At 35.6% G+C, this 19,856-nt stretch overlaps 1 protein-coding gene across 1 annotated transcript in view; it reads left to right on the forward strand.

Moving 5' to 3' along the window:
• Positions 1-1,087: 1,087 nt before the first annotated feature.
• Positions 1,088-19,856, forward strand: part of LOC107554934 (ELKS/Rab6-interacting/CAST family member 1-like) — a 29,792-nt gene continuing 11,023 nt past the window's right edge. Inside the window, exons 1-14 of the mRNA XM_016237597.1 lie at positions 1,088-1,178; positions 2,549-3,401; positions 7,168-7,545; positions 8,598-8,672; positions 10,513-10,668; positions 10,752-10,919; positions 11,000-11,167; positions 12,527-12,664; positions 12,854-12,994; positions 14,186-14,326; positions 14,576-14,769; positions 15,083-15,094; positions 16,214-16,301; positions 16,432-16,563. Of these exons, the coding sequence (XP_016093083.1) occupies positions 2,715-3,401; positions 7,168-7,545; positions 8,598-8,672; positions 10,513-10,668; positions 10,752-10,919; positions 11,000-11,167; positions 12,527-12,664; positions 12,854-12,994; positions 14,186-14,326; positions 14,576-14,769; positions 15,083-15,094; positions 16,214-16,301; positions 16,432-16,563 (2,478 nt within the window). The 5' untranslated portion in view covers positions 1,088-1,178; positions 2,549-2,714. The remainder of the gene's footprint in view (positions 1,179-2,548; positions 3,402-7,167; positions 7,546-8,597; positions 8,673-10,512; positions 10,669-10,751; positions 10,920-10,999; positions 11,168-12,526; positions 12,665-12,853; positions 12,995-14,185; positions 14,327-14,575; positions 14,770-15,082; positions 15,095-16,213; positions 16,302-16,431; positions 16,564-19,856) is intronic.

The raw sequence follows: 19,856 nt of genomic DNA on the forward strand, positions 1-19,856 counted from the left end.
GCATTATGCTTATATTTCCACATAGTGAGGTAGATATGTGGGGGCGTGTTAGAACGAGCCGTTTTAGGTAGGTGTGGTTGACTCTTAACTTTTATAAAGAATATCTCTTTGGATTTGAGGCTTTAGTCTTTGCAACTTTACAGATCTTCTTTATGCACCAAGAGCTTGTAACACTCCAAAGAGAAAGGAAAACTTGAAATCGCATCATATGACCCCTTTAATGACAGAATGTCTATTTTGTGTGAACTGTCCCTTTAAGGGGGATCAAACCCCACCAACTGGCGTTTATCTCTGTTCTCTGTCTATAAACTGACTGGGAGGTGATAAAGTGTAGCTTAGAAATGTACATGGTTTGGGGCAGGATGACTATACACAGATGCAATTAAAGATAATATTATAAGAGTATAGGGCATATCATGGCATAAATTTTTTTTTTAATTAACTATACATATTTTGTCCAATTTGGACGAATTACATACTACAAGAAATCGAACATATTTGTTATAAAATATTTACATAATGTAAGTTCTGAAAATGTATACTTCATAAAGATTATCGCCATTTAACGTCATTTTTGTGAGATAAAATATTTGTACGAGTTATTTATTATTTATTTATTTTTTTAATAAAATGACCTTCGTAGCATGGCGTTGGCATTTCAGAGGCGAGTGTTGTGAGCGCGCAGCGTAGCCGTTACGTCACTGAAGTCCTCCAGCTCTGGGAAGATGCTGGTGTGTGTCTGCAAATAATAAAATCATAAAGCAATACAAAGAAAAATAGGCCGCTTCCTCTCTAACAGACATCTATTGGACAGACGGTCGTTACATTTCGGATGAAACAGACCAGCCATACAAGGTAAAAAAAGATTTTTAAAAAGAAAAAAAACCCTATTGTGGTTTATAATAGGCTAAAATAGTGATGCTCGTAGATGATACGTTTGTTCAATATCTACATATATTGATATTCAAATAGCACCTCTTATTTACTGTCGCATTTGCTGGACAGCTATTACTAACAAAAGAGGAGGCAAATGTGTTAAGCCATGCAATGGTGGAGAGGAAGGACATTGAGGGTAAATCATAAAGCAATACAAAGAAAAATAGGCCGCTTCCTCTCTAACAGACATCTATTGGACAGACGGTCGTTACATATCGGATGAAACAGACCAGCCATACAAGGTAAAAAAAGATTTTTAAAAAGAAAAAAAACCCTATTGTGGTTTATAATAGGCTAAAATAGTGATGCTCGTAGATGATACGTTTATTCAATATCTACATATATTGATATTCAAATAGCACCTCTTATTTACTGTCGCATTTGCTGGACAGCTATTACTAACAAAAGAGGAGGCAAATGTGTTAAGCCATGCAATGGTGGAGAGGAAGGACATTGAGGGAGGATGCTCAGGATTGTGGCTGAGCGATTGCAGGGCTGAATTTGACGGAACATTAGGTTCATATATCCGTAATCTAAATTGTACTGATATAAGAATTGTAGTCTATGATTTTGCGCATTTGCAAGTCTTATTGACGTGGTGTGTGGGAAATGCCGACGCTTCTGGTTGGTTTGTCAGCGCTGTGAACAGCCTTCACCTAAATACAACAGCATTATTAATATCTGTTGTTTTAGAATATAAATCATCAGCTGAGTATCCCATAATAATGCTAGATTTGATGTTTGATAACCTTGGAGTGTGAGCCTACAATATAATCCCACACCTGGTCTTCGATTCACTCATTCGGTGTGTAAATGGGAGAAGCTTTATTACATTATCTAGTTTGTGAATTATTTTTGTAGGCCTATATGAGAGTAACGGTCTATAACACGAACTGGATTTCTATTGAGATATGTATACTAATATTATGAACAATAGTAATAGTAGACCTGGTGTGGAGGAAAAAAGCTTAACATTCCTGACTGAACATATAGCTTTTTTAATCTTTGCTGTTTGATGAAACCTACCTGTGTCAAATATTTACTTTATTTGCTGTCTGGAATTGGTTTTGAGGTTTTTTTGTACGTTTTAAGGGCATTTTTAAGCATGGCAAGTCTCAATATGAACAATTATATCGGTAAGTATACCTACTAAATCAAATTAGCATTACATACAAATGTAGCTGTAAATGATGCACAAGATATCATAACACAATTAACGCTATATTTGAGTATACAGTTCTCTACAGTCTACCATCCTGGTAGATTTGGACGCATTCCTAGTCTTTTGTAGAGCTGAATTTAGTGTTTTTAATCAAAAACACTTCAAAACTCACATCTGAGACAGAGAATAGCTACAGATATCTGCCAGCTACAGGTCATTTTGGTTTTTGTATAGCTACTAAACCCATCCCTAGATTGGCCCAGAATAAATATATATATGGAAATATATCAAACATCAGATATAATAAATTATATCTAAAATAACTGAATAATACCTCAAAATTTAAATGGCTGGTGCATTTTTGCCTCAAAATGGTGTAGATTCTCTTGTCATTTCTTATGTGATTATAGTATTATTTTGTGTGTTTTGTTTTTTTATATCATTTTACAGGCCACCATAGTTGCTCCATTTGACAGAAAGAGACAGAAGACCGGTCTTTGCTTGACTGATCACATTCCTTATACTTGAAATGAAAATGACCCGGCCTGTTTATTAGCACATTCCTTCACAATACATTTTCGGTGGGTTCCCTTGCTTGCACTCTAAGCCTGCCAATATGTACGGAAGTTCACGCTCTGTGAGCAAAATGGACAGTAATCACAGTGGGGGAAGAAACAACCAGGGCAACTCTGGACACTCTCCACGGCTGCCACGGTCACCCCGTATGGGTCACCGTCGCACCAACAGCATGGGGGGCAGCGGTGGAGGCCCGGGCGGCTCTGGAGGCAAGACGTTGTCCATGGAGAACATTCAATCTCTCAATGCTGCCTACGCCACGTCGGGACCGTTGTATATGAGTGACAACGAGGTCGCAATCTGCACTTCCTCTGACCTCCCTAAAAGCGGCGTAGTGACGGGACGCTTTGGAGGCAGCATTCCTTACGGGGTCCGGGCAACGGTTACAGGCAGCACACCGGACATGGCCATGGTGCCGGCGGTGTCCACTGACTCTATGGGCTTTGGAGGGGAGATCCACGCTGCGTCAACCGTTCCTCACTCACTACGTCAGGCGAGGGACAACACCATCATGGAGCTCCAAGCCCAGCTCAAGGAGGTGCTGAGGGAGAACGAGCTGCTTCAGAAGGAAATCGAGGTGAAGGAGAGCAAGCTCAGCTCCTCCATGAGCTCCATCAAAAGCTTCTGGAGCCCGGAGCTGAAGAAAGAACGTGCGCTGCGCAAAGACGAGTCATCCAAAATAACAGTGTGGAAGGAGCAGTATCGCGCTGTGCAAGATGAGACACAGGTGGGTACATCTGGCAGGATATTCTTGTTTTTTAAGTATAAGTGGACAATTAATGCTGATTGGAGAGCTGTTTTTTAGTTTCAGTGGGATTCAGGATTAATACGTGTGATTAAAGGAATCTAGTTTTAAATAGGGATCTTAGATAAGTACTAAAAGGCACTGTATATCTATAAAAGTGTACTCCTAAGTGTAAGGCCTTTTCACACCATAGAGGGCAACTATACATTTTTTATAATGGTTCTAATTGTATAAGAATATGGAAGTCCACACCACAGCTATAACGATAACGACACAGAGGAACGATAATGTTGAAACCACTTCCAGAACATTTTTTCAAGCTGGTGAACGATCAAAACATTGACATCAATCGACATCCAATCAGAATCTGACTTTAAAGAGCAGTGCATGCTTATAATAAAAATAAGGTTACAGGGCTTTGGTGTGGATGTTAATATAGTTAACGTTTTAGTTGTCTTTATGGTTATAGATCTTGGTGTGAATGGGACTATACAAATACATGAATGATGTATTTCATCAGCTAAAAAAACAAGGTCCGATTTTGTAATATACATCTATACTATTCCTGCCATATATCATGTCAATTATATATGTCTGAATTTGTAACATACGACTATGCTACTCTTACTGTTCTTGCCATATGCCATATATACAGTACTAGGGCAGAAATGGTAAGATTAATATGATAGTATGCTATTGTGAATACAATGAGAGTGTGAAACGTTGAGGAGCTAGACATGTTAAAGATAGCGACAACACAACCTCAGTACAGTTATTGTTAACTACAACTAAAACTATTTAAAATAATTTAATTAAACAAATAAAATATTTTTTAATTATTTAATTTAATAAAATACTTAAAATATAGTTGAAATAAAATATACACATTAGTATATGCAAATATTCATATTAGATAAGAAATTTAGACTTAAATGAAAACTTTGTTTAAACGAAACAAAAACTGAAAATGAGAAATGTTGCCTTGGTAAGAAACTAAAATAAATGGTTGAAGTAGTAAAATTACTAAAACTGAAATAAAGCTATAAAAATTTTTTTTTTAATGCTAAAAATAAAAAAAAAGATTAAAAAAACCGACAAAGCACATAATAAAATGACTAAAGTTTAAATAAAATTTAAAAACTGAAAAATGAAAATCTAAAAATAAAAGCATATATATATATAAGCTTTATTATATGTGTACCTAAATAACATTTCTTTTGAATCGAAACATTCTAACACTTTTGTATAGTAAAAAAGCTAAATGCTTATATATTAAATACTTATATATAGTACAGTAGATGACAGAGAACGTAATATATAGTGTACCGTAATACATTTTGGACACAACTTATTCAACTTCGCACATTCGTAGAAGCTTGACCTGGGCTGTGTTTGGAACAGACACTACTACACTACTCATACTATTTCTGCTGTGATAAAAATATGCATACAATACACATATTGTCCATAGTATGCATGTTTTTGTATTGTATGCATAGAAACCCTACATTTGTCAAAATACGAATTATACAGAGCATACTGTGTTGGGTAGTGTAATATCTGTGAAATGACAAATATTTTTCATCTTTTTGATAATTATTCAAGATTTAAAAAACTGGAGATGACAACTTGACATTTGTATATTGTCATGGATAATGTTTTACATACTATTTGTTTTAATAGTAAGAAGTATACAGTATAAACTGCACAGTATTCAGTAATCAATACAATAATATTTAATTCCGATCCTGAAATGCATGTGTCAGGTAGAACTAACCATCCAGGCCAGCTTAAACTAGCTAAAACCTGCAAACCATCTTAGGTTGGGTACTGCTAACTATTTATAGACAAAGATGATATAATCATCACATTTTCACTGCATCAATGCATTTTCATAGATTTATAGGAGTGAGAATTGCGTGATTAAAGATCCAGCTCATCTTCAGACGAGAAGGCGAAGTCTACCTCCGCTGTGAGGTGACGCTAATGGCCAATCCTGAAATGGACATCCATGTCCTGCTGCGTGCGGCTCACTGCTGAGTTGACTGCCTGAATTCCTGCAAGCCACAATATGTTCAATGTGCAATGCGTGAGCTAATTAAGGATGAAAGTCTGTTTCCTGATATTCAGTGGTTCTTTTAAATGTACTTTGAGATACTGGGACGAGTTTTGATAGCAGTGACAGTGGCGTAGTCCTCAATTTATGCTGCGTTTAAAACAGGCCCTTTATTTGAATGATTAACTTCAAACTGTGATTCACTGCAACATGGCTGTCATGACAGATTTCCAGACGAAGGGGTGTACAGCACTAAGCTAATGACGGCTTGGTTATTCACTCTAAGCATAATCAGCATCATCACGCTCCTCACACCGTTCGCTCGAGATTGAAATTAACACGCGAATCATCAGAGAGCTCGGATTCTGGATGTGTTATTTGGTGATTCTTGGCAAGTAGTTTTGTGCCTGTTGGGCTTAATGGGACCTTACCATTAATTATGGCACAGTTGTGTATGTGTGTGTATGATTAAGAAAATGTATAATTACCGTTGTTCCATCGCCTTTTGGCTGCCATCAAGTTTGCAGCATAGTAGTCACATTTGAATGGATGAAAGTTTATACCTTAGTACATGTTTATTTCAGTTTCCTTGCTAACTTTACAACTGGTGTTGAGGACAAGTGTGTGTGATGGATTGTACATAAGCAGTTTCTTACAGGCACAAAATGAAAATTAGGTAATTTCTTATTCACTTTTGTTGTTGGAAACCTAAACGCAAAAGGAAAAGTTTGAAGAACTGTACTGGTCGCTCTTTAGATGGTCAGTAATTTGGGATTGAGGGTTTTAATCTTAAAAATTATTCCAGTATTCCAAGTGTATCTTGAAAATATTTATTCTAAAGCCACATGATTGCTTTATGTAAGAAATAAATTGGCATTTAAGCTGTTATTCACTGAAATTCAACTCTAGATCCCCTTGACGAGAGTTCATTAGAGGAATAGTGATGCCTGATATGTGAATGAATCATTCTTTTGAGTCAGATCTTTTCAGTTAATCACATGATCCAGTTCATAAAACCTTAAAGGGATAGTTCACCCAAAAATGAAAATTCTGTCATTAATTACTCACCCTCATGTCGTTCCAAACCCGTAAGACCTTCGTTCATCTTCAGAACACAAATTAAGATATTTTTGATGAAATCCGAGAGCTTTCTGACTCTGCATAGACAGCAACGCAACTGACACGTTCAAGGCCCAGAAAGGTAGTAAGGACATTGATAAAATAGTCCATGTGACTATTTAGTAGCTCAACTACTTAGTGGTTCAACCGTAATGTTATGAAGCTACAAGAGTACTTTTTGTGCGCAAAGAAAACAAAAATAATGACTTTATTCAACAATTTCTTCTCTTCCGTGTCAGTCTCTGTCACGCATTCACGAGAGTACAAATGAGATGTTTACATGATAACTCTTCTCAGTACTTACTCGTATTACTGCTTCTATGAAAGATGATGCTGTAGATTGAACTGTATTCACTGATGAATAAAGAGAAGCTTTCTTTGAGATGCCATTATAAATAATAGGATAACAGCTGATAAATCATGGGAAACGTCTTGGCTGTTAACCCTCCCTTATATCTGTTCCAAAATCTACCAACAGACATTGTCACTGGATAATGAACTACTGCTGTTTTAAATATTTTTTGAAAGAATTGTGAGTAAATATTGCATATTACTCTCCTCTATCCATCATAGCACCTGCAGACAACTGTGCAGGCGCTACAGGCCGAGCTGCGTATCCAGCGCGACTTGAACCAGCTACTCCAGCCCCCCGGGGAGCCACTGGCCTGCGAGCCCAGCGAGGAGCAGGAGCGGCAGGCTCGAGAGGCGTTCTTGCTCCGCCGTACCCTGGAGGAGATGGAGGTTCGCCTGGAGACCCAGCGGCAGACGCTAGTTGCTCGCGATGAGTCAGTCAAAAAGCTCCTGGAGATGTTGCACAGCAAGGGACCCTCCACTAAAGCCAGTGAAGAGGATCATGAGCGCACACGTCGCCTTGCAGATGCCGAGATGCACGCGCACCACCTGGAGAACCTTCTAGAACAGCGTGATAAAGAGCTAGCCGCTTTGAGAGAGGTATGTGCTAGTTAAAAATTTAATTAAAAAAATATGAAAATGATTTAATATGCTAAAAACAGTGTTACATATGGCACAATATACAAATAGGGTAAAATATAAATGAATATAAATAGGGTAATAATATACATAAATAGGGTAATACTTTAAAAATGTAAATAGGCAAATATATCTCAATTATATAAAAATAAATAAATAAAAAACAATACCAAAATCTTAATGTTTAGCTGTTTTTTCCCATTTCCCATATTCCTTGAAAATTACAATATTTAAAATTAACATACAGAAAACATATATTCTATTTCTTAGATTATACACAAATTGTGTTTGTCTGCATTCATCAAGCTCAACCTTTCAACTGTTACCCAAGTTATTGTCAGAAAAATTCTAATATATACAGTATATGTATATATATATATTTTTTCATTCAATACCCACTCTAGTATAGTATTTTTATAAATTTTTTGGTTTTAGAAAATAAGTGTTTTTTAATATTTATATAATATTTATTGCTATAAAACAAAACTTTTTTTTGTATTTTGACATAATACAGTTTGAATAACATTTACTGAAATGACAAACCTCATATAAAATGAATAGCACACACAACAGCTCATTCAATATTTAGTACAACTTCCTGAGGATGAGAACCAACATTTTCTAAATGTTAAGCACCTTCGTTCACTGAACATTTACTAAAAAAAAGAAATAAAAAAGGCATTTTTAAAAAAGTTGAGTGCCATATACAATCAACTAACTGCAGTGAATTAAAGCAGACAGACTATTCTCTCTTCGTGCTCCATTATACCACATTCAGTTACACAATGACCACAGCTATTCTCCTCAAAGTGCAAAAAAGAAGGATACTTAATTGAACTAGATAGCAGGAAACCCTATTTGTACCTATAATAGAGTACAGCTCCTGCAATGTGATAGAGAATTCAGCCAAAACTAAACAGCGCTGCTCTCCCTCAAGGTATGATGAAATATCTGAGAGCTCTATTTCTGGCACTGGTGTGAAGGAAGTGCCAACCATGTGTCTTTAATTCCAGGAGCTGCATCGCCGCCTCGAGGGGACGCCAGAGACTACGAAAACCAAAGCTCTTCAGACTGTAATTGAGATGAAGGTAGTACTTTAGCTCCGATTTTAATTAATGTGGCTGTTTACATATGATGACAGCAACCACATTAATGCTTTGTCTATCAGTGGATTAAAAACATTTACAAATACACTTTTCATACTGTTTGATATTTTACACGATATTAAAGTGCAAACGGACAAATGTAAAAATGTATTAGTTTAAATTTATATTAATCCAATTAGCTGAACTTCAAAGTGCTTTTTCCCCCACTTAGGTAGGAATTAAGTACATCTTTATATTTAATTTCATAATTACAAATATGGTTAAAGTGAAATATTGTTAAGATGTACTGCCGAATGTACTGACAAATAGTAGTTTCTATTAAAACTTGTATATTGTGTATTATAATATATTTGTAATTACACATTTGCAATGGCAAAGTTGAAAATTAAGTACATTTAAAATATATTAACTTTAAATGTAAAATCAAATTACATTACAGTTAAGATTATAATCAAGTACTTTACATATGTACTCATAATAAAGTACTTTAGTATGTATCAAAATAAGTGCATAAGAATATAGCCACATGGGCTCAGGAGTACTTCAGAAAACCGCTGTCATTTACCACAGTCTGCTTCTGCATCAAGAAATGCAACTTGAATATATGTTACTCTAGGCGAAAGCTATACATTAATTCTATGCAGCAATGCTGCCGGGTTCTCTGGGCCAGAGCTCATCTCAGATTGTCAAAAAAGGTGTGCTGTACTCAGATGAGTCCACATTTCGACTTGTTTCCTGGAAAAATGGATTTCGACTTCACAGTCCCAAAGACCATAGGGACCATCCAGACTTTCATTAGTGACAGAAGCAAAAGCAAACGTCTCTCATGGTATTTGGGTGTAGCAGAGCAAACAGCATGGGTAACTGGCATATGTGCGAAGGTTCTATTGACATGGAGGCATATATTGGAATTGTACAGAGAAATATACTGCCGTCAAAATGACGTCTTTCATGGGAAGTCCATGGTTATTAGATCAAGACAATGCCAGCTCTCATTCTGCAAGTGCTACAACAGCGTGGTTTCGTAGATTATTAACATTTTAAAGTGAATTTTCATTTGTATTATTATTCTATGTTTAAGTTTGAACATCCATCCTTTGGTAAGAGTAGTAGTCACAATTTTAAAATGTAGCCGCCTTATTTGGGGGATATCAAATTCATAAATTAGTTTCCACAAAGAACCCAATTGTTCACTTTTAAGATGTTACTGTTGTGATTAGTAATTAATTGGTTATTCTTTATTAACTGGTCATAGTTCACAAGTAGTTCTCAATGAGGATATTTTTATTTAATAATTATCAAATATCTAATAAGGAACTACCTTTGTCCTAAATTTGCTACTACTTACTGCTTAGTTAATCTTGCTTCTCTATTAGTTAATAGTATTAAGTTAAGTGTTAATGTAGTACTACCTATAACTTCCTGCATAGTTACTTGTTAACAACGGACCATTATTCTAAAGTGTTACCAAAATTTGTTCATATTTACAAAATGCATTTACGTTGGTCAGTGAAAAACCTTGGAAATCTTTTCTTTGTACTTTTGTCAATTAAATAAAAGTTAAAGAGAATGAATTTATTGCATTTTACAAAATGTCCCAACTTCTCTGGAATTGGGGTTGTAAATGATGACAGAATTTTTATTTTTGGGTGAACTGTCCCTTTAAGGCAGGGTGTTCATGTTTCATATAATGAAAGTAAATGGTAACCAAAAATGGCACAACAGAAAAGTAGCATTAAGTTACATGTTCAGATTCAGCACATTATTGGTTAACTTAATAGACACCAATGATGTCTTGACATCATATTTTTGCATCTCTCAGGATTCTCAGATCAGTTCTCTAGAGCGGGGCCTCAGAGAGCTGGAGGACCAGGTCATGATGCTTCGCTCCAGTAGCATGCTTAGCTGTGAGGAACGGCAGGAAGAGGCCAAGCAGATGGAGGTCTACCGCAACCACACCAAGTTCATGAAGAACAAGGTACTGCTCAGCCTGCTTTAGAAGAACACATCCAGATTAGTCTCACATATGAATAACAAACCTTGAATAATTCTGTTATGTAGATGGACCAAGTTAAGCAAGACCTTTCCAGGAAGGACACCCAGCTCCTTGGATTGCAGACTAAGCTGGAGACCCTGACTAACCAGTTCTCTGACAGCAAACAGCATATTGAAGTGCTTAAAGAGTCTCTGACTGCCAAAGAACAACGTGCTGCTATTCTACAGACAGAGGTAGTAGATCAGGCCAGTGATTGGTCTTTACCCATCACACCAGCAGATTCTCTGAGCATGGCATACAACTCTTTTTGCAGGTGGATGCTCTGAGGTTGCGTCTGGAGGAGAAGGAGACCATGTTAAACAAAAAGAGTAAGCAAATCCAGGAAATGTCTGAAGAAAAGAGCACACTCAATGGAGAAATCCATGATCTGAAGGACATGCTGGATGTCAAGGAGCGTAAAGTCAATGTACTTCAGAAAAAAGTGAGGACTGGATTTAACCAAATACATACTTTTTTAAAAATTGTACTTTTCATTACAGGAAACTGTTAAAAACAATGAACAAGATGTTCTCTTAATACACATGTCAGAAATGAGTCACCAATCCACTATTCTTAAAAAATACACAGTCATGCATGAAATCATACATTAAAAAATACATCTACGATAACCTAATGAGTAATTAATACTGTTAAACTAATGATAAAGATGTAAATCTGAAACAGATTTAAAGATAACACAACAATGATCAAAAAATTAAATAAATATAAATATAAAAATAAAATAAATAAAATAAAAATAATAAATCAAACTTTAATAAAATAGAGAAAAATAAGGTAAAATAAAAATGATAAAAATACAATAATAATAATAATATAACATACAATACTACTACTACTAATAGGATTAATGGTACTACTACTTTATTACTGCTAATAATGATAATAATAATAATGAAACATAAAGAAAAATAAATAAATGACTTACCCAGCTTATTCATTTACATGTTCCCTATATAAACTTTAAGCATTAACAAAGAACAAAACTTTAGAGTAAAAAGAGTTAAAATTGGATGTTCGCCAATACATAGATTTAACAATAATTTCTATAAAAAATATCACAGTTACTACAGTTACTGTTACTGTAAAAACATAATATTAGGATTTATTATAAATTGATTAATGGTATTTTAGCAGAAACAAATGATCTCCATTGTGTGGAATACATTTTAATATGAGCACATACAAAAATAATTTTTTTTTATACTGAAATGCTAGTTTAAAATTAAGGTAACACTTTAGTATAGGGACCAATTCTCACTATTAACTAGTTGCTTATTAACATGCCTATTGGCTGTTTATTAGTACTTATAAAGCACATATTCTGCATGACCATATTAACTAATAATAAGCAGCAAATTAGGAGTTTATTGAGGCAAAAGTCATAGTTACTGGTTTGTTAGTAGTGAGAATTGGACCTTAAATTAAAGTACAGTATGACCAAAATTAATTTTGTCAAGATGATCCAGGTCTAAAAATATGTATCATGTATATTGGTGAATTGCCAAAGTATAAAACTATTTTTTTTTGTTGGCTAAAGAAGAGCAATTAATTACTAATCTTTATTATGAAGTATTTTGAATCATTATTATAAAGTATTTTCTAAAATGGTGGGGAAAAGTGCATCAGATGCTTTGGGGTAAGCTGTGCTTTTCCTTCGAATGCAGGAAATATTATAAAAAATTGTCTTAGAAAATGATGAAGAAGATTCACTACATTAAAAGTTTGGATGTTTATAAAAATGCCAATTCACATCAATCTTACATCAACTCCTGTGTCTCAGATTGAAAACCTGCAGGAACAGCTGAGGGATAAAGAGAAGCAGATGAGCAGCCTTAGAGAGAGGGTGAAGTCCCTACAGACAGACACGTCTAATACAGACACGGCCCTCACTACACTGGAGGACTCACTGGCCGAGAAGGTGAGGATCACCTCTAGAGGACGCTATAACACACCACCGGACTACAGGACAAATCACTGGTGCTCTTCCAAATGGCATCAGCATGGTCGTAGACTGGAGTCGAAACATCTGCGCTTAGTTATAAACATTTCATGCTCCTTGTATATGCTTTCTTTTTGGCACCATGTTAATGTGTCCCCTTGTAAACAGGAACGTATTATTGAGCGCCTGAAGGAGCAACGTGACCGCGAGGAGCGAGAGAAGGCAGAGGAGCTGGACAGCAGTAAAAAAGAGCTGAGGGAGTTAAAGGAGAAAGTCAGCATGCTGCAGGGAGACCTGTCAGACCGAGAGGTTAGAGATCACCAAACAGTCCTGAAAGATGAGTGGAAACACCATTAAAAACACATAACAAGATTATGAAAACATTTTCAGCTGTAGAACAACGTGCAGCTATGAACTGTGCAAAATACACTACACAAAACATTGTATTTTTGTCTTTTGTTGGGTAATGATATTAATTTATATTAAAAAATATATAAAAATAAAAAAGACCAACTTACTATATTAAAACTTTACAGCAATTAACTATATCAAAACTTAACAGAGAATATATATTGGGTTTATTTTTCATACCCCATTGGCAATTTTTTTTTGCATAAATCTAACCAGGTTTATGCTTAAAATAGAAAAATATTATTGGCCAATGTATTTGAGATAAATAAACTCAATTCAAAATATATTCTCTGAAAACAAGTTCTTGTGGAATTTTTATTCCCTAAAATATTATAATATTATATATATATATAAATATTATATATCCCTAATATTAAACATATATCAAATTCAGATATTTTCAAGATAGTCACAATTTTGCATTTCAAGTTCATTTATATTGGAGTGTTAAGTTTATTTATAGTTTTTATTACATTTATTTAATATGTTGACTTTTTTAGATTTTTATATTTTAGTAAAATTTTTAGTAGTTTTGTTATGTGGTTTTGTCAACAAAAAAAATTTTTATATTGCTATTTATTTTGTTTAATTTATTTCCATTAGTAAGTTTAGTGCTTCAAATTAAACATATTTCTGTTAGCTGCCAAGGTAACAATTCTCGTTTAGTTTAAGTTTTTCATCTAATATTTATATTTCAATATTTATATTTCAATATAAAAATGTTTTTGATAGTTAACAGTTAACAGTAATAACCCTGCTAAGTTAAGGATATTTTGATTTTTTACTGGAACACTACTGATTAAAGGGGTTATATGATGCGATTTAAATTTTTCCTTTCTCTTTGGTTTGACATTTATTACGAAAAGGTTTTGATGTCTCTAATATGAGGAAAAAAATACTTTGGAGTCATTATTCACACAAGCTAGTCAAGTTCAAAACATGATTTTAGGCAGATATCCTATGTGACAGGTTGGTTGAGTGCCTGTCTAAACAGATAAAGCGTGATGCCGTGAGCTTCTAAAGGTACATGTATGCTAGAAGTGTTTGATGGCTCTATACCCGGGACCTCAATGCTGAGTTTGGTTTCAGACTTCCCTGCTGGACCTCAAAGAGCATGCGTCGTCGCTGGCCTCATCTAGCCTGAAGAAAGACTCCAAATTGAAAAGCCTAGAGATCGCCCTTGAGCAGAGGAGGGAGGAATGCATTAAACTTGAGAACCAACTAAAGAAGGTGAGCGAGAGTGTATTTATTCAAAAGATTGGTACCTTATAGAATTCTAACCAGCAATCTACCATGATTTCTAAAAAAAACTGTAAAGGCTGAAGAAATTAATTGGTAAAAAAATATGGGAACCCAATGCATAGTATAAGTATGCAAACTGGGATGTAGCTATTACAAACTACAAATGGGAGCGTAAGAATGGCTATATGTGAGTTTGTGTATGTTTGTGGGTGTATTTATATCATGGTGATCTATTAGACCCAGAGTGCTGCAGCCAATGCACAGGCCAACGCAGAGATATCTGAAAGGATTTCTTCACTTGAAGCTGATGTGGCCAGACACCGAGAAGACTCCGCCAAAGCCCAGGCTGAAGTTGATCGTCTATTGGACATCCTGCGTCAGATGGAGAACGAGAAGAACGACAAAGACAGAAAAATCAGTGAGCTGGAGAGGTCAGTCTGTTTCCCTGATCGGCTTGATTTAGTGTCCCCTCTTTCTTTTTTTTAAATGTGATTATTTGTCACATTGGAGAAGCAGTACAAACGTGTTACGTCTTTATCTCTTTTTTGCTGCCATGATTAAGCATCGACCGTCAAAACGTTTTCAGTGTCTGCGTTTGGCGAGGTTGATGTTTTGACTGGGCTTTTTTCCCTCCCCTTTGAGTTTTGCGTTGAAGCACTGATCACGTGTGTTTTTTTCTCACGCTGTGTGGCCATTGAACTTCTGCTTTGTCTCCCTCTTTTTCACCTGGAAATGTGTACCTAGTGTGACTTCCAGGTTAGTAAATACATGTACTTCCACACACATAAATGGAGTCCTCAAGAACTAGAGCAAAATCTGTTAAAGACCCCATGAAATCAAAGTTTTGTAGTTTTAAACTAGTGTATACTTAAATTTTGAAAAGACCTAAAAGTTAAAAAGAGAAAAATAACTTTTTAAAGACGTGCATTTAAAATATACAGTATTTCTCTTCCAGGAAAACTGGTAAAAAATATTAATGACACATCTTGAAATAGATAATTTTTCTGGGGATGCACCAATATAAAAATTCTGGCCAATAATTATTTTTTATCTTATGACTTATAAACGATATATTTTACACTATTTTTTCAAAATAAAGTAAAACGCTAAAAAAATTAAAATAAATAATTTTAAATGCTACATGTGAATTTAGGCATCTCAACAATATAATGTACAATATGAGAAATTGCAATTCATTTTGAGATTTGGTCAAGATTACACTTAACAGTGTTACTAAAATATTAGTGTTTGTTAAAGATTAACTTTAAATTAGTTTTAGATGACAGCAAAAGTTGTTTAAATATAAAAATAGGAACAATGAGCATGACAATTATTTAAATTAATATTAATATTAGAAATGTATATAATTATATAATACAATAAAATTACATATCTGATACCAGATCAATTTAAAAGTCTTTTTAAACAATATTATTGTGCATCCATTTTGTCTAAACACAAGCTCTCTAGAATAAGATTGTCCCACCCCTAATCCCACCTGACACTGTCTTGAAAGTTCATGGATGACAAAGTTTTTGCCTATTAACAAAATAAATAAATAAACACAAAAACAAGCCCTTTCGTTATGTCCCTCAGAAAACTGCTTTCGTCAGTCGATTTCATGGGGTTTTAAGTGAAAAAAAAGCAAGGGAATGTATTTTGTTCCTCTGTATAATCCGTTTTAGCTTTATGACTAGCACAAGGAAGTTATTATTTATGTGATCAGGCTTAGTGATATTTATTAACCAATAATAATACCAGCTCTTTTTCCAGCTATTAAATAGTCCCCTCCACCCCAAATCTCTTAAATTCTTTATTTTACTATTAAACCCCAGAGAGTTCCTCTCACAAGCGCCCTTCATGTTTATGTTTCAGGCAAATGAAAGAGCAGAGTAAGAAGTCCTCTGGCAAACACAAGGAGCTGTCAGGGAAGGGCAGAAATGTCAACGATGGCCCACAGCAGGTGAGACGTACAGAGCGATAGTTATGACAGCTTTGTCATAAGCTCCTCTGTTCTGACAGATCGCTGTATATTTAAACATTGTCAAACTGTGCTGGTGTGCATATGATGAGCTGGGCCCCGTCTACCTCAGGAGTCCCTGCGGCAGAAGGCAGAGCGTATCGAGGAGCTGGAGGAGGCTCTCAGAGAGAGCGTTCAAATCACTGCCGAGAGGGAGATGGTGCTGGCGCAGGAGGAGGCCGCACGAACCCACCAGGAGAAACAGGTCAATACTACAAGACTTACTATTTCAGAATCGACTAGTGACTCCTTAACTATTTGATGCATCTCCAAAAACTACACTGAACAAAATTATAAATGCAACAATTTTTGCCCCCATTTTTCATGAGCTGAACTCAAAGATCTAAGACTTTTTCTATGTACACAAAAGGCCTATTTCTATCAAATATTGTTCACGAATCTGTCTAAATCTGTGTTAGTGAGCACTTCTCCTTGGGCAACAGCTCTGGTGGACATTCCTGCAGTCAGCATGCCAATTGCACACAGTGATAAAACTGCATATTTTAGAGTGGCCTTTTATTGTGGCCAGCCTAAGTCACACCTGTGCAGTAATCATGTTGTCTAATCAGCATCTTGATATGCCACACCTGTGAGGTGGATGGATTATCTCGGCAAAGGAGAAGTGCTCACTAACACAGATTTAGACAGATTTGTGAACAATATTTGAGAGAAATAGGCCTTTTGTGTACATAGAAAAAGTCTTAGATCTTTGAGTTCAGCTCATGACAAATGGGGGCAAAAACAAAAGTGTTGCGTTTATAATTTTGTTCAGTGTATGAAATGCCACCCTAACGTTCTTGACACAAGATGCTCAAAATAAGAGTGAGTTGTGATGCAGCTGTCAAAGACGTCTGTCTCTATGTTGATGTGGCGATAGTGCTTTTAAGGGGATGAATTTAAAGACACAACTTCTTAGAGAGTGCTGGTTTTCAACCTGGGGGCCTCAGCTAACTTCCAAGATGATTTAATGGAATTTAAGATAAGATAAGCATTAAAATAAACCAAAACCATTAAAAATCAAGTTTTTTTTTCTTTAAAGAACCATGATATCCACGGTCTTGAAACTGCCAAATTTTAGTAAAGTGTGATTTCCAGACCTAGAAAAGTCAAAAATAATTACAATAATTTAATGAAATCTTAAAACTCAATGGGCATTTTTATAATGATTTTCTTCTTTGGGGGTGGTGGTAAAAGTCCACTTAATAGGAAACTGCAAAAGCCATGGGGTCTTCAAATATTGTTGTGGACAATGGGAGGGCCTTGGAGTCGAAAAAAGTTGACAACCACTGAGCTAGCATGCTAATCAAAGCACCACCACTAAAATATCAAGACTAGAAAAATAAAAGTGGTAAGGTAAGTTGGTCAAGCTGGATTTTGGAACATGGTAGTCAGTTTCTTCTTGGTCCAAGGTAGTCTACCAGGACTAATCAACTTGAACAAGATGTTCAACCAGGTTGAACTCTGCACCTAGCTGATGGACAATCTAGATCAGCTTGGACCAGCTAGAAACCATTTAATACCATCAGAAGCCAATCATGCCTGAATTTTCCAGTAGAAAATGATTGATTTCTGACTGATTTCTTATCAAAATGTTTAGAATCATGGCACCTGTAGTAAGCAAAGTCAGTGTTTAAAGGGGCCATGAACTGCTTTTTTTATTTTGTACTGTTCTCTAAGGTCCACTTATAATGTTATCAAGATTTTTACATCAAAAGACATAGTTTAGAAGTAATAAGCTATTTTCTGTTCTGTTTTTAACCCCCCCTCATCTGAACGCTCTGTTTGAATTGATTTGCCAATCTATGATTGGCTAACAGTTGTGTATGTTTGACAGCCTACATACTGTACATCACAGTTGGACACAGCTGTGATTTAGGTTAAAACGCATAAATACATATCAAATGATCTGTAGTAACAGACAAAGCAATAGTGACCACGTAATAAAAACAGTTATTCGCACTTGGATCCAATATAGCTGGCACAGCATCATCTTTTAGTTTCAATCTTTCTGAAAATCCCACGTGAATTGTGCCTTGTTTGTAAACGAATCTGCAGTAAAATGAAGTGAACAAAGGACCGAGACCAGGACTAATCAACTTGAACAAGATGTTCAACCAGGTTGAACTCTGCACCTAGCTGATGGACAATCTAGATCAGCTTGGACCAGCTAGAAACCATTTAATACCATCAGAAGCCAATCATGCCTGAATTTTCCAGTAGAGATTAGCTGATTTCTTATCAAAATGTTTAGAATCATGGCACCTGTAGTAAGCAAAGTCAGTGTTTAAAGGGGCCATGAACTGCTTTTTTTATTTTGTACTGTTCTCTAAGGTCCACTTATAATGTTATCAAGATTTTTACATCAAAAGACATAGTTTAGAAGTAATAAGCTATTTTCTGTTCTGTTTTTAACCCCCCCTCATCTGAACGCTCTGTTTGAATTGATTTGCCAATCTATGATTGGCTAACAGTTGTGTATGTTTGACAGCCTACATACTGTACATCACAGTTGGACACAGCTGTGATTTAGGTTAAAACGCATAAATACATATCAAATGATCTGTAGTAACAGACAAAGCAATAGTGACCACGTAATAAAAACAGTTATTCGCACTTGGATCCAATATAGCTGGCACAGCATCATCTTTTAGTTTCAATCTTTCTGAAAATCCCACGTGAATTGTGCCTTGTTTGTAAACGAATCTGCAGTAAAATGAAGTGAACAAAGGACCGAGTTCTTACTGACGTGGTCTGGCACTTCATTAAAAATAAAGTTCATCAAATGCCTCTCTTGTCATTTACCTACTATGTGCGAATTGGTGGGCAGGGCTAAACGGGCAGTGATGTAGAAGCAGGCGACACTATTACATCATAGAGTGACATATTCCACAACCTGTCATTTTGGCAGATTGGCTTCAGTGTAAGCTGTTTTTAGACTAACGAGAAAGTTTTGAGTTCTATTTTTATAGCACAGTGACCTTTTATATATCAAAAGATCAAGGGAATTTAGATTTCTCAGTTCATGACCCCTTTAATGCTTTTTGCAAAAAATACTTAACAGATAACTGATCATGATGTGTTAGAGCAGGTCATATGGTATTTTAAAGTGTCCTAATATTGTGTTGGAGTCCCTTACAACAGGTTTAAATGCATCTAAGGTCAGAAAACATTGTAAGTTTCTCAGAATATACATTTAATATTAGAGTCATTTGCCAATGATTTCGAAACGATTTGTTCCAAACAAGTTCGGAGCAAACCCCGCCCTTCCGTAAGCCTACTCTGCTCTGATTGGTCAGCAGGCCAAGCCTGTTGTGATAGGCACAGAGAGGAGTCCTTGAGCAAGTTAGCGAGCGCTACCATTGACAAAGCACCTTTACATAAAACAATAATATAGTGCTCTGATCCATTCTTATATTAATGACATAAAATACAAAAACACTTATGCAAGCGAATCGTGCCCACAGCTAAAGTTTAGCTGCTAAACTGTAAACACATAAC

This window comes from Sinocyclocheilus grahami, unplaced genomic scaffold, assembly GCF_001515645.1.
Source record: "Sinocyclocheilus grahami isolate Dianchi unplaced genomic scaffold, SAMN03320097.WGS_v1.1 scaffold520.1, whole genome shotgun sequence".
Taxonomy (NCBI): Eukaryota; Metazoa; Chordata; class Actinopteri; order Cypriniformes; family Cyprinidae; genus Sinocyclocheilus; species Sinocyclocheilus grahami.